We start from the raw sequence: 15,156 nt of genomic DNA, 5'->3' as shown, positions 1-15,156 counted from the left end.
CGCCGAAGAAGAAGGGAATTTTGTTACTTACCGTAAATTCCTTTTCTTCTAGCTCCTATTGGGAGACCCAGCACCCGCCCTGTTGTCCTTCGGGATTTTTGGGTTTTTTCGGGTACACATGTTGTTCATGTTGAACGGTTTTTCAGTTCTCCGATGTTACTCGGAGTGAATTTGTTTAACCAAGTTATTGGCTTTCCTCCTTCTTGCTTTTGCACTAAAACTGGTGAGCCAGTGATCCCACTGGGGGTGTATAGCCAGAAGGGGAGGGGCCTTACACTTTTTAGTGTAATGCTTTGTGTGGCCTCCGGAGGCAGTAGCTATACACCCAATCGTCTGGGTCTCCCAATAGGAGCTAGAAGAAAAGGAATTTACGGTAAGTAACAAAATTCCCTTCTTTTCAGCCTCAGGATGTTCTGCTTCACCTCAATTGAGAGTTCCTTAGACCGCATGTTGTCTGGTCACAGCAACAGCTTCCAAATGCAAAACCACACACCTGTAATCAACCCCAGACCTTTTAAGTACTTCATTGATTACAGGTTAATGAGGGAGACGCCTTCAGAGTTAATTGCAGCCCTTAGAGTCCCTTGTCCAATTACTTTTGGTCCCTTGAAAAAGAGGAGGCTATGCATTACAGAGATATGATTCCTAAACCCTTTCTCCGATTTGGATGTGAAAACTCTCATATTGCAGCTGGGAGTGTGCACTTTCAGCCCATATTATATATAGAATTGTATTTCTGAACATGTTTTTGTAAACAGCTACAATAACAAAACTTGTGTCACTGTCCACATATTTCTGGACCTAACTGTATATTGCACTATATTGCGGGTCTAATGCTTTTTATTCTCCATTGTGTTATTACCTGCTCCAGCGTAACCACAACCTATACCACAGCGCAGTACACATAGTGTGACACCCGCGTGTTGAGGTCCCACAATATACAGACGTCCTGCAGATGTGGCTCCGGGTGGGATTTTACCTAATAAACCAATGGTGTAAAATAATGGAGCTGAGGATCGCGCCCCCTGAGACGCATGTTGTGCACCATCATCCTCTTTCTCCATCATCCTCTCTCCCCCATCATCCTCTCTCCCCATCATCCTCTCTCCCCATCATCCTCTCTCTCTCCCCATCATCCTCTCTCTCTCCCCATCATCCTCTCTCTCTCTCCATCATCCTCTCTCCCCCATCATCCTCTCTCCCCATCATCCTCTCTCTCCCCATCATCCTCTCTCCCCCCATCATCCTCTCTCCCCATCATCCTCTCTCCCCCATCATCCTCTCTCCCCATCATCCTCTCTCCCCCCATCATCCTCTCTCCCCATCATCCTCTCTCTCCCCATCATCCTCTCTCTCTCCCCATCATCCTCTCTCTCCCCATCATCCTCTCTCTCTCCCCATCATCCTCTCTCTCTCTCCATCATCCTCTCTCCCCCATCATCCTCTCTCCCCATCATCCTCTCTCTCCCCATCATCCTCTCTCTCTCCCCATCATCCTCTTTCCCCATCATCCTCTCTCTCCCCATCATCCTCTCTCTCTCCCCATCATCCTCTCTCTCTCCCCATCATCCTCTCTCTCTCCCCATCATCCTCTCTCTCTCCATCATCCTCTCTCTCTCCCCATCATCCTCTCTCTCTCCCCATCATCCTCTCACTCTCCATCATCCTCTCTCTCTCCCCATCATCCTCTCTCTCTCCCCATCATCCCCTCTCTCTCCATCATCCTCCCTCTCTCCCCATCATCCTCTCTCTCCCCATCATCCTCTCTCTCTCCCCATCATCCTCTCTCTCTCCCCATCATCCCCTCTCTCTCCCCATCATCCTCTCTCTCTCCCCATCATCCCCTCTCTCTCCATCATCCTCTCTCTCTCCCCATCATCCTCTCTCTCCCCATCATCCTCTCTCCCCATCATCCTCTCTCTCCCCATCATCCTCTCTCTCCCCATCATCCTCTCTCTCCCCATCATCCTCTCTCCCCATCATCCTCTCTCTCCATCATCCTCTCTCTCCCCATCATCCTCTCTCTCCCCATCATCCTCTCTCCCCATCATCCTCTCTCTCTCCCCATCATCCTCTCTCTCTCCCCATCATCCTCTCTCTCTCCCCATCATCCCCTCTCTCTCCCCATCATCCTCTCTCTCTCTCCATCATCCTCTCTCTCTCCCCATCATCCTCTCTCTCCCCATCATCCTCTCTCTCCCCATCATCCTCTCTCCCCATCATCCTCTCTCTCCCCATCATCCTCTCTCTCCCCATCATCCTCTCTCCCCATCATCCTCTCTCTCCATCATCCTCTCTCTCCCCATCATCCTCTCTCCCCATCATCCTCTCTCTCTCCCCATCATCCTCTCTCCCCATCATCCTCTCTCTCCCCATCATCCTCTCTCTCCCCATCATCCTCTCTCCCCATCATCCTCTCTCTCCCAATCATCCTCTCTCTCCCCATCATCCTCTCTCCCCATCATCCTCTCTCTCCCCATCATCCTCTCTCTCTCCCCATCATCCTCTCTCTCTCCCCATCATCCTCTCTCTCTCCCCATCATCCCCTCTCTCTCCCCATCATCCTCTCTCTCTCTCCATCATCCTCTCTCTCTCCCCATCATCCTCTCTCTCCCCATCATCCTCTCTCTCCCCATCATCCTCTCTCCCCATCATCCTCTCTCTCCCCATCATCCTCTCTCTCCCCATCATCCTCTCTCCCCATCATCCTCTCTCTCCATCATCCTCTCTCTCCCCCATCATCCTCTCTCCCCATCATCCTCTCTCTCTCCCCATCATCCTCTCTCCCCATCATCCTCTCTCTCCCCATCATCCTCTCTCTCCCCATCATCCTCTCTCCCCATCATCCTCTCTCTCCCAATCATCCTCTCTCTCCCCATCATCCTCTCTCCCCATCATCCTCTCTCTCCCCATCATCCTCTCTCTCCCCCCATCATCCTCTCTCTCTCCATCATCCTCTCCCTCCATCATCCTCCCTCTCTCCATCATTCTCTCTCTCTCTCTCTCTCCATCATCCTCTCTCTCCCCATCATCCTCTCTCTCTCCCCATCATCCTCTCTCTCTCCCCATCATCCTCTCTCTCTCCCCATCATCCTCTCTCTCTCCCCATCATCCTCTCTCTCTCTCTCTCCCTATTATCCTCTCTCTCCCCATCATCCTCTCTCACTCTCCATCATCCTCTCTCTCTCCATCATCCTCTCTCTCCCCATCATCCTCTCTCACTCTCCATCATCCTCTCTCTCTCCATCATCCTCTCTCTCCCCATCATCCTCTCTCTCTCCCCATCATCCTCTCTCTCTCCCCATCATCCTCTTTCTCGCTGTCATCCTCTTTCTCGCTGTCATCCTCTCTCCATCATCCTCTCTCTCTCTCCATCATCCTCTTTCTCGCCATCATCCTCTGTCTCTCGCCATCATTCTCTCTCTCCATCATCCTCTCTCTCTCTCGCCATTATCCTCTTTCTCTCTCTCGCCATCATCCTCTCTCTCCATCATCCTCTCTCTCTCTCGCCATTATCCTCTTTATTTCTCTCGCCATCATCTTTTCTCTCTCCATCATCCTTTCTCTCTCTTGCCATCATCCTCTCTCTCTCTCTCTCGCCATCATCCCCTCTTTCCCTCCATCATCCTCTCTCTCTCTCTCTCTCCATCATCCTCTTTGTTGCCATCATCCTCTCTCTCTCTCTCGCCATCATCTTCTCTCTCTCTCCACCATCCTCTCTCTCTCTCTCTCCATCATCCTCTCTCTCCATCATCCTCTCTCTCTCTCTTGCCATCATTCTCTCTCTTTCTCGCCATCATCCCTTCTCTCTCTCCCTCCATTATCCTCTCTCTCCATCATCCTCTCTCCATCACTCTCTCTCTCTCTCTCTCCATCATCCTCTCTCTCTCTCTCTCTCGCCATTATCCTCTTTCTCTCTCTCGCCATCATCCTCTCTCTCTCCATCATTCTCTCTTTCTCTCTCTCTCCCTCCATGATCCTCTCTCTCCCTCCATCATCCTCTCTCTCTCTCCATTATCCTCTCTCTCTCCCTCCATCATCCCCCCTCTCTCCATCATTCTCTCTCTCTCTCTCGCCATCATCCCTTCTCTCTCTCCCTCCATCATCCTCTCCCTCCATCATCCTCCCTCTCTCCATCATTCTCTCTCTCTCCATCATCCTCTCTCTCTCTCCATTATCCTCTCTCTCTCCCTCCATCATCCTCCCTCTCTCCATCATTCTCTCTCTCTCTCGCCATCATCCCTTCTCTCTCTCCCTCCATCATCCTCTCTCTCCCCCCATCATCCTCTCTCTCTCCATCATCCTCTCCCTCCATCATCCTCCCTCTCTCCATCATTCTCTCTCTCTCTCTCTCTCCATCATCCTCTCTCTCGCCATCATCCTCTCTCTCCCTCCATCATCCTCTCTCTCTCTCCATTATCCTCTCAGTTGCCATCATCCTCTCTCTCGTCACTTTTCCTATCTTCAGTTCTGGGTTCTCTTTTCCTTTTAGACATTGCGGGGAGTGGGGGATGGCTCTTCCGATTATCGGTCCTTTGGGTCCCTCTGTGACCTATATTGAGGCACCAGTGACTGAGGCACCTACCTCTCCGCAGACACTGACTTTGCCCCTATCCTCTGCTTGCCATCCTGATCATTTCCCAGTGTCTATGTTGTATTCCAGATGAGTTCCGGTCCCGAGGACACCCAACCACTCAGCTCCAAGAACCTGCGATTCCTCGTGGCCCGAAGTCGCTGGCAGGTGAGTGAAGAAGGATGAGGATTAGAGTAAAACGATTCACAGGACCCGGGTCCAGAGGCCATGTTGGTTCTCCGTGGACCAGAGCACCGCAAACTACCTGCCAGCATCTGATTACGAGACCCCCTGTACGTAATGGCGTGCCGCGCTGCAGCCTCATGATACGGCCAGACCTACTAATTAGAAGATTAGGCCAGGGATATGGGTGCAGACGATGATGGCGGGTGATGATTTGCCGGGCTTGTGACTGGTTGAAGGACGGGGGCAGAAATGTTGCAGTCTGATCTTTAGGATGTGCAGTGGGGTTTGGTACTGGGAATCCCACATCTTCTTATTGGTGATGTAGACGGGGGGCAGCACATCCCCAGGTCAGCACCTCCATTATCCATCCTGCCCAGCTGTAGTGGTTCTTCGGGAACATGGCGTGCTCCGTTCTTGTACTTTGTGCCGTATTTTATGGATTCAGATTGTAACTTTGACCTCCATTGTGATTTCAGCGCTCGTTGATGTGTTACAAGTCCATCCTGGTGATGAGGTCAATCCCGGAGCTTCTGAATGGAAGGCTGGAGAGCACGTCGCTGGGCGTCCCCCGACACTTGGTGGAATGCAGCAGCTCCTCATCCAGCAGTGGCTCGTCTTCTGATAACGAGAGCGACATCAGCCCCACCGCGAGGGATTGCAACCCTTCTCTCGAGCTGCACTTGTCCATTTTCAAAATGTCTGAAAACGAAACGCTGCAAAAGTCAGAGTCTGAAATATGCAAAGAAGATAAAGACATCTTAGAAGACAAGAAGATGGAAAGTCCAGACGCCTCCCCCATCACCAGACACAAGAGGGAACATGACCGTGTCGTTGGGTCAACCAAGAGCCAAGAGGACCTGGAGGAAGATGACAAAATATTGGTTCGTTCTGTGGAGTTATCTCCAGGAAGACGACTCATGCACAAATCCGCTACAATTGAAGTCGGGAGCCTTGCTTCTAAAAAGCCCAAAACTGGTTCCTTTGTTAGGGGAACTTCTGCTGACAGTGCTCTGCTACTTCAGAGAGCAGCCGATAAACCTTCACTAGTGTGTGTGCCGCGGCAGAGTATCATCAATAGCACCTTCTACAGCCAAGATTCTGAAGGACCTGGCACGGCTCTAAAGGACGGCTCACTGAAGGACAAAGACATCATCCGGCACCGGGAGCGAGCCCGCAGGAGTTTAATGAAGGCCGGATATTCGCACAAAATTCTGAGTGGTTTGCGAGAACCGCTCTTGGAACAGTTCACCATGGAACAAAGAATATGGTCTGACCAAGAAGGACAGCTTGGCTCCCTCAAGAAATCTGCTTCCTTCGACAATGCAATGGGCTCCCTAAGATCATCATTCAAGGTGTCCAGCAGAAGCCGTTCTCTTGATGACTACAAATCACGACCCTTAAGTGTCTATAAAGGAAGTGTGGTGGAAGAGGCAGATCCTCAGAGAGCGGAACAAGGAACGCCTAAGAGGTCCGACGCTGACCGACATCCTGATGAATCTGCAAGGTCCCTCTCCGCAGGTCCTGAGGGCCGTCTATATTCTGCACCTGTAATGCTGTCTTCCACACAAAGGCCTCTGTCTGCACCCCCTACAGATAGGGACCGCACTATTCTAGCAGTTTTCCATCAGCATCCTATACTGGAGACCACCGCAAGTAGAGAAAGACCCTCATCTTTACCACCACATCTGGAGGAAAGTACCGTAATAACGTTTGTGAGACCAAGTCACACATCAGAAACCCCAGAAATTGGAAGAACAGGCTCTGTGAAGGCTGCACCACAGTCTTCCCACCATATCCAGGATGAAGGCCACCCCACCTTACACATTCCTGGGGGAGTAATGTTTACTGTCCACAGCACTTCTGAGGGAAATGACTTTCTTACCACTGACTCTTCAGGAGGAGATAAATGCTCAGAAGCTGTGACTGTGGACAAGATGAAGAGTGACAAGTCCGAGATCTGTGCAGGGTCCGAGGTCTGTGCAAGGTCCGAGGTCTGTGCAAGGTCCGAGGTCTGTGCAAGGTCCGAGTTCTATGCAGGGTCCGAGGTCTGTGCAGGGTCCGAGGTCTGTGCAGGGTCCGAGGTCTGTGCAGGGTCCGAGGTCTGTGCAGGGTCCGAGGTCTGTGCAAGGTCCGAGGTCTGTGCAGGGTCCGAGGTCTGTGCAGGGTCCGAGGTCTGTGCAGGGTCCGAGGTCTGTGCAGGGTCCGAGGTCTGTGCAGGGTCCGAGGTCTGTGCAGGGTCCGAGGTCTGTGCAGGGTCCGAGGTCTGTGCAGGGCCCGAGACAGAAGATTCCTTTAGATTTGTAGTTGACAACACAGCAGTGACTGTTATAATTCAGGAGAGGGTGGAGGAACACGTCACAACACGTGAAGAACATGACAGCACCCAACTGACCTCTGCACCAATGCTGGTGGCTATAAGCACAACGTCATCAGATGATCAAACCCCCAAAGATGAGATTATAATCTCCCATCCTGAAGATGGAGACAATATACCACCCATCAAACAGACGATCAACCTACAGAAACTTCATGGAGAAGAACTGTCTCCACCTGAAACGATAGAAACGATCCAGAAGCTGCGGATCCTGCCGGGTGACTATGATGCGCCTCCGCCCAGCGATGGTCTCCATGTTGTTGTTGGAGATTTGCAGTGTCCTGTCTATGGTGATGGACACTGTGCCGCACTGGAGGACTTGGTTGGAGAGATGTCTTCTTTGTCAGATGAGATGGATGTTTTGGCAAGTGAACAGAAGCTGTTTGTCCAGGAAACGTTTCCTCACTTTCCTTCCCCAGGATTACAGGATGTCCATCAGTGCCCCGTGGACTCTCCTGCAATGGACACAGACCCCAGCCCCGTAGAGCAGATCCTGAAGGAACCTGAGATCACGTCGGTCTCGCAGTGCAGCTTCTATGAAAGTCTCTCTCGGGCTGAGGCCTCCACCATTGAGAGCCGCAGCTCCAGTAAGACCTTTATTTCCCATTCAGACAGTTCTGGCACAGGGCGACGATCCGACAACTTCTCAGACTTCGACGAAGCTGGCCGACATTCGGAGGTGTCACTGGTGGAGATTGGTGGAATTCACCATGAGCAGTCGCCCATGAGTACCCAGCCTCTCCTGTGTGCTGCTGCTCGCTCCCAGCTTCAGGATTTTTATGACATATTTGCATCTCCGCAGGCGTCTCTGTCACTAGAAGAGAGTTTTCCATTGTCCTCTACGACCCCTCAGCCTTCGTCACAATATGGTGAAACAGCCATGGAAACCTCATCTGGTGCAGCAGGGACGGACGCGAGGGCCGGTCTCCCCCTACAGCCACTGCAGCCCCTGGATCTACAGCAGGGCGCCAAGAAAGACCGGAAAACCTCAAGGAAACGGATCAAACTCTTCCGACCGCACCGGAAATCGGAGAAAACCATGAAAAGCACAGAAAGCAGTCTGAAGCAGAAGGTGAAAGCGTCTGTGGCCAACATATCCCGAATCATCAAAAGAAAGCCGGGGAACGGGAAAGAAGGTGAACGGGGACGGAATGTGAGCAGCACGAGCCCCAGTCTGCACCAAACACCTGCGTATACTGATCACAGCCCCCCATATACATGAAATCCCACCAACACACACCCCAATCTGCACCAAACACCTGCGTATACTGATCACAGCCCCCCGAATACATGAAATCCCACCAACACACACCCGAATCTGCACCAAACACCTGCGTATACTGATCACAGCCCCCCGAATACATGAAATCCCACCAACACACACCCCAATCTGCACCAAACACCTGCGTATACTGATCACAGCCCCCCATATACATGAAATCCCACCAACACACACCCCAGTCTGCACCAAACACCTGCGTATACTGATCACAGCCCCCCAAATACATAATATCCCCCCACACACCCCCCAATCTGCACCAAACACCTGCGTATACTGATCACAGCCCCCCATATACATGAAATCCCACCAACACACACCCCAGTCTGCACCAAACACCTGCGTATACTGATCACAGCCCCCCAAATACATAATATCCCCCCACACACCCCCCAATCTGCACCAAACACCTGCGTATACTGATCACAGCCCCCCGAATACATAATATCCCCCCACACACCCCCCAATCTGCACCAAACACCTGCGTATACTGATCACAGCCCCCCATATACATAAAATCCCCCCACACACCCCCCAATCTGCACCAAACACCTGCGTATACTGATCACAGCCCCCCGAATACATAATATCCCCCCACACACCCCCCAATCTGCACCAAACACCTGCGTATACTGATCACAGCCCCCCGAATACATAATATCCCCCCACACACCCCCCAATCTGCACCAAACACCTGCATATACTGATCACAGCCCCCCATATACATGAAATCCCACCCACATACACCCCAATCTGCACCAAACACCTGCGTATACTGATCACAGCCCCCCATATACATGATATCCCCCCAGTCTGCACCAAACACCTGCGTATACTGATCACAGCCCCCCATATACATAATATCCCCCTACACACCCCCCAATCTGCACCAAACACCTGCATATACTGATCACAGCCCCCCATATACATAATATCCCCCCACACACCCCCCAGTCTGCACCAAACACCTGCGTATACTGATCACAGCCCCCCATATACATGAAATCCCACCAACACACACCCCAATCTGCACCAAACACCTGCGTATACTGATCACAGCCCCCCATATACATCAAATCCCACCCACACACACCCCAATCTGCACCAAACACCTGCGTATACTGAGTACAGCCCCCCATATACATAATATCCCCACACACACACCCCAATCTGCACCAAACACCTGCGTATACTGATCACAGCCCCCCATATACATAATATCCCCCCAGTCTGCACCAAACACCTGCGTATACTGATTACAGCCCCCCATATACATAATATCCCCCCAATCTGCACCAAACACCTGCGTATACTGATCACAGCCCCCCATATACATGAAATCCCACCCACATACACCCCAATCTGCACCAAACACCTGCGTATACTGATCACAGCCCCCCATATACATGAAATCCCACCCACATACACCCCAATCTGCACCAAACACCTGCGTATACTGATCACAGCCCCCCATATACATAATATCCGCCCACACACACCCCCCAATCTGCACCAAACACCTGCGTATACTGATCACAGCCCCCCATATACATAATATCCGCCCACACACCCCCCAATCTGCACCAAACACCTGCGTATACTGATCACAGCCCCCCATATACATGAAATCCCACCAACACACACACCCCAATCTGCACCAAACACCTGCGTATACTGATCACAGCCCCCCATATACATAATATCCGCCCACACACACCCCAATCTGCACCAAACACCTGCGTATACTGATTACAGCCCCCCCATATACATAATATCCCCCCAGTCTGCACCAAACACCTGCGTATACTGATTACAGCCCCCCATATACATAATATCCCCCCAATCTGCACCAAACACCTGCATATACTGATTACAGCCCCCCATATACATAATATCCCCCCAATCTGCACCAAACACCTGCGTATACTGATCACAGCCCCCCATATACATAATATCCCCCCAATCTGCACCAAACACCTGCGTATACTGATCACAGCCCCCCATATACATGAAATCCCACCAACACACACACCCCAATCTGCACCAAACACCTGCGTATACTGATCACAGCCCCCCATATACATAATATCCCCCCAATCTGCACCAAACACCTGCGTATACTGATCACAGCCCCCCATATACATGAAATCCCACCAACACACACACCCCAATCTGCACCAAACACCTGCGTATACTGATTACAGCCCCCCCATATACATAATATCCCCCCAGTCTGCACCAAACACCTGCGTATACTGATTACAGCCCCCCATATACATAATATCCGCCCACACACACCCCAATCTACACCAAACACCTGCATATACTGATCACAGCCCCCCATATACATAATATCCCCCCAGTCTGCACCAAACACCTGCGTATACTGATTACAGCCCCCCATATACATAATATCCCCCCAATCTGCACCAAACACCTGCATATACTGATTACAGCCCCCCATATACATAATATCCCCCCAATCTGCACCAAACACCTGCGTATACTGATCACAGCCCCCCATATACATAATATCCCCCCAATCTGCACCAAACACCTGCGTATACTGATCACAGCCCCCCATATACATAATATCCCCCCAATCTGCACCAAACACCTGCGTATACTGATTACAGCCCCCCATATACATAATATCCCCCCAATCTGCACCAAACACCTGCGTATACTGATTACAGCCCCCCATATACATAATATCCCCCCAATCTGCACCAAACACCTGCGTATACTGATCACAGCCCCCCATATACATAATATCCCCCCAATCTGCACCAAACACCTGCGTATACTGATCACAGCCCCCCATATACATGATATCCCCCCAGTCTGCACCAAACACCTGAGTATACTGATCACAGCCCCCCATATACATAATATCCCCACACACACCCCAATCTGCACCAAACACCTGCGTATACTGATCACAGCCCCCCATATACATGATATCCCCCCAATCTGCACCAAACACCTGCGTATACTGATCACAGCCCCCCATATACATAATATCCCCACACACACCCCAATCTGCACCAAACACCTGCGTATACTGATCACAGCCCCCCATATACATAATATCCCCACACACACCCCAATCTGCACCAAACACCTGCGTATACTGATCACAGCCCCCCATATACATAATATCCCCACACACACCCCAATCTGCACCAAACACCTGCGTATACTGATCACAGCCCCCCATATACATAATATCCCCACACACACCCCAATCTGCACCAAACACCTGCGTATACTGATCACAGCCCCCCCATATACATAACGTCCCCACACACACCCCCCCCAATCTGCACCAAACACCTGCATATACTGATTACAGCCCCCCATATACATAATATCCCCACACACACACACCCCAATCTGCACCAAACACCTGCATATACTGATTACAGCCCCCCATATACATAATATCCCCCCACACACACCCCCCAATCTGCACCAAACACCTGCGTATACTGATCACAGCCCCCCATATACATAATATCCCCCCACACACACCCCAATCTGCACCAAACACCTGCATACGAAATACTCCCCCCCGTATTCTAAATACACAACCCATATACACAAAATCACCCCTGTATACAAAATACACCCCCTTATACACGGAATCCCTCCCCCGTATACTAAATACCCCCCGCCCTGCGTGAGCGCCCGTGACCATGCCCTGCATGAACACCCCTGACCCCTCCTGCGTGAACACCCCTGACCCCTCCTGCGTGAGCGCCCCTGACCCCTCCTGCGTGAGCGCCCCTGACCCCTCCTGCGTGAGCGCCCCTGACCCCTCCTGCGTGAACACCCCTGACCCCTCCTGCGTGAGCGCCCCTGACCCCTCCTGCGTGAGCGCCCCTGACCCCTCCTGCATGAGCACCCCTGACCCCTCCTGCATGAGCACCCCTGACCCCTCCTGCGTGAGCGCCCCTGACCCCTCCTGCATAAGCGCCCGTGACCATGCCCTGCGTGAACACCCCTGACCCCTCCTGCGTGAGCACCTCTGACCCCTCCTGCAGAACACCCCTGACCCCTCCTGTGTGAGCGCCCCTGACCCCTCCTGTGTGAGCGCCCCTGACCCCTCCTGCGTGACCGCCCCTGACCCCTCCTGCGTGACCGCCCCTGACCCCTCCTGCGTGACCGCCCCTGACCCCTCCTGCGTGAGCGCCCCTGACCCCTCCTGTGTGAGCGCCCCTGACCCCTCCTGTGTGAGCGCCCCTGACCCCTCCTGTGTGAGCGCCTCTGACCCCTCCTGCGTGAGCGCCCCTGACCCCTCCTGTGTGAGCGCCTCTGACCCCTCCTGCGTGAGCGCCCCTGACCCCTCCTGTGTGAGCACCCCTGACCCCTCCTGTGTGAGGGCCCCTGACCCCTTCTGTATGAGCGCCCCTGACCCCTCCTGCGTGAACACCCCTGACCCCTCCTGCGTGAACACCCCTGACCCCTCCTGCGTGAGCGCCTCTGACCCCTCCTCTGTGAGCGCCCCTGACACCTCCTGCGTGAGCACCCCTGACCCCTCCTGTGTGAGGGCCCCTGACCCCTCCTGTGTGAGCGCCCCTGACCCCTCCTGTGTGAGCTCCCCTGACACCTCCTGTGTGAACACCCCTGACCCCTCCTGCGTGAGCGCCTCTGACCCCTCCTGTGTGAGCGCCCCTGACCCCTCCTGCGTGAGCGCCCCTGACCCCTCCTGCGTGAGCGCCTCTGACCCCTCCTGTGTGAGCGCCCCTGACACCTCCTGCGTGAGCGCCCCTGACCCCTCCTGTGTGAGCGCCCCTGACACCTCCTGTGTGAACGCCCCTGACCCCTCCTGTGTGAACGCCCCTGACCCCTCCTGCGTGAACGCCCCTGACCCCTCCTGCGTGAGCGCCCCTGACCCCTCCTGCGTGAGCGCCCCTGACCCCTCCTGCGTGAGCGCCCCTGACCCCTCCTGCGTGAACACCCCTGACCCCTCCTGCGTAAGCGCCCGTGACCATGCCCTGCGTGAACACCCCTGACCCCTCCTGCGTGAACACCCCTGACCCCTCCTGCGTGAGCACCTCTGACCCCTCCTGCAGAACACCCCTGACCCCTCCTGTGTGAGCACCCCTGACCCCTCCTGTGTGAGCGCCCCTGACCCCTCCTGTGTGAGCGCCCCTGACCCCTCCTGCGTGAGCGCCCCTGACCCCTCCTGTGTGAGCGCCCCTGACCCCTCCTGTGTGAGCGCCCCTGACCCCTCCTGCGTGAGCGCCCCTGACCCCTCCTGCATGAGCACCCCTGACCCCTCCTGCATGAGCACCCCTGACCCCTCCTGCGTGAGCGCCCCTGACCCCTCCTGCATAAGCGCCCGTGACCATGCCCTGCGTGAACACCCCTGACCCCTCCTGCGTGAGCACCTCTGACCCCTCCTGCAGAACACCCCTGACCCCTCCTGTGTGAGCGCCCCTGACCCCTCCTGTGTGAGCGCCCCTGACCCCTCCTGCGTGACCGCCCCTGACCCCTCCTGCGTGACCGCCCCTGACCCCTCCTGCGTGACCGCCCCTGACCCCTCCTGCGTGAGCGCCCCTGACCCCTCCTGTGTGAGCGCCCCTGACCCCTCCTGTGTGAGCGCCCCTGACCCCTCCTGTGTGAGCGCCTCTGACCCCTCCTGCGTGAGCGCCCCTGACCCCTCCTGTGTGAGCGCCTCTGACCCCTCCTGCGTGAGCGCCCCTGACCCCTCCTGTGTGAGCACCCCTGACCCCTCCTGTGTGAGGGCCCCTGACCCCTTCTGTATGAGCGCCCCTGACCCCTCCTGCGTGAACACCCCTGACCCCTCCTGCGTGAACACCCCTGACCCCTCCTGCGTGAGCGCCTCTGACCCCTCCTCTGTGAGCGCCCCTGACACCTCCTGCGTGAGCACCCCTGACCCCTCCTGTGTGAGGGCCCCTGACCCCTCCTGTGTGAGCGCCCCTGACCCCTCCTGTGTGAGCTCCCCTGACACTTCCTGTGTGAACACCCCTGACCCCTCCTGCGTGAGCGCCTCTGACCCCTCCTGTGTGAGCGCCCCTGACCCCTCCTGCGTGAGCGCCCCTGACCCCTCCTGCGTGAGCGCCTCTGACCCCTCCTGTGTGAGCGCCCCTGACACCTCCTGCGTGAGCGCCCCTGACCCCTCCTGTGTGAGCGCCCCTGACACCTCCTGTGTGAACGCCCCTGACCCCTCCTGTGTGAACGCCCCTGACCCCTCCTGCGTGAACACCCCTGACCCCTCCTGCGTGAGCGCCCCTGACCCCTCCTGCGTGAGCGCCCCTGACCCCTCCTGCGTGAGCGCCCCTGACCCCTCCTGCGTGAACACCCCTGACCCCTCCTGCGTAAGCGCCCGTGACCATGCCCTGCGTGAACACCCCTGACCCCTCCTGCGTGAACACCCCTGACCCCTCCTGCGTGAGCACCTCTGACCCCTCCTGCAGAACACCCCTGACCCCTCCTGTGTGAGCACCCCTGACCCCTCCTGTGTGAGCACCCCTGACCCCTCCTGTGTGAGCGCCCCTGACCCCTCCTGTGTGAGCGCCCCTGACCCCTCCTGCGTGAGCGCCCCTGACCCCTCCTGTGTGAGCGCCCCTGACCCCTCCTGTGTGAGCGCCCCTGACCCCTCCTGCGTGAGCGCCCCTGACCCCTCCTGTGTGAGCACCCCTGACCCCTCCTGTGTGAGGGCCCCTGACCCCTTCTGTATGAGCGCCCCTGACCCCTCCTGCGTGAGCGCCGCTG

The 15,156-nt window shown here is 54.9% G+C and overlaps 1 protein-coding gene across 17 annotated transcripts in view; it reads left to right on the top strand.

The window, feature by feature from the left end:
* The window catches only part of OBSCN (obscurin, cytoskeletal calmodulin and titin-interacting RhoGEF), an 882,373-nt gene that overhangs the window by 824,733 nt on the left and 42,484 nt on the right, over positions 1-15,156 (top strand). For 16 of the 17 annotated variants that reach the window (XM_075315914.1, XM_075315911.1, XM_075315913.1 and 13 more), the window contains 2 exons: positions 4,664-4,741; positions 5,236-8,269. In XM_075315914.1, coding sequence (XP_075172029.1) covers positions 4,664-4,741; positions 5,236-8,269 — 3,112 coding nt within the window. The remainder of the gene's footprint in view (positions 1-4,663; positions 4,742-5,235; positions 8,270-15,156) is intronic. The other variant, XM_075315898.1, reaches the window with a different exon arrangement.

The sequence above is a fragment of the Anomaloglossus baeobatrachus genome, chromosome 6, assembly GCF_048569485.1.
Source record: "Anomaloglossus baeobatrachus isolate aAnoBae1 chromosome 6, aAnoBae1.hap1, whole genome shotgun sequence".
Classification (NCBI taxonomy): Eukaryota; Metazoa; Chordata; class Amphibia; order Anura; family Aromobatidae; genus Anomaloglossus; species Anomaloglossus baeobatrachus.
This window is presented reverse-complemented; position numbering and strand designations above follow the sequence as displayed.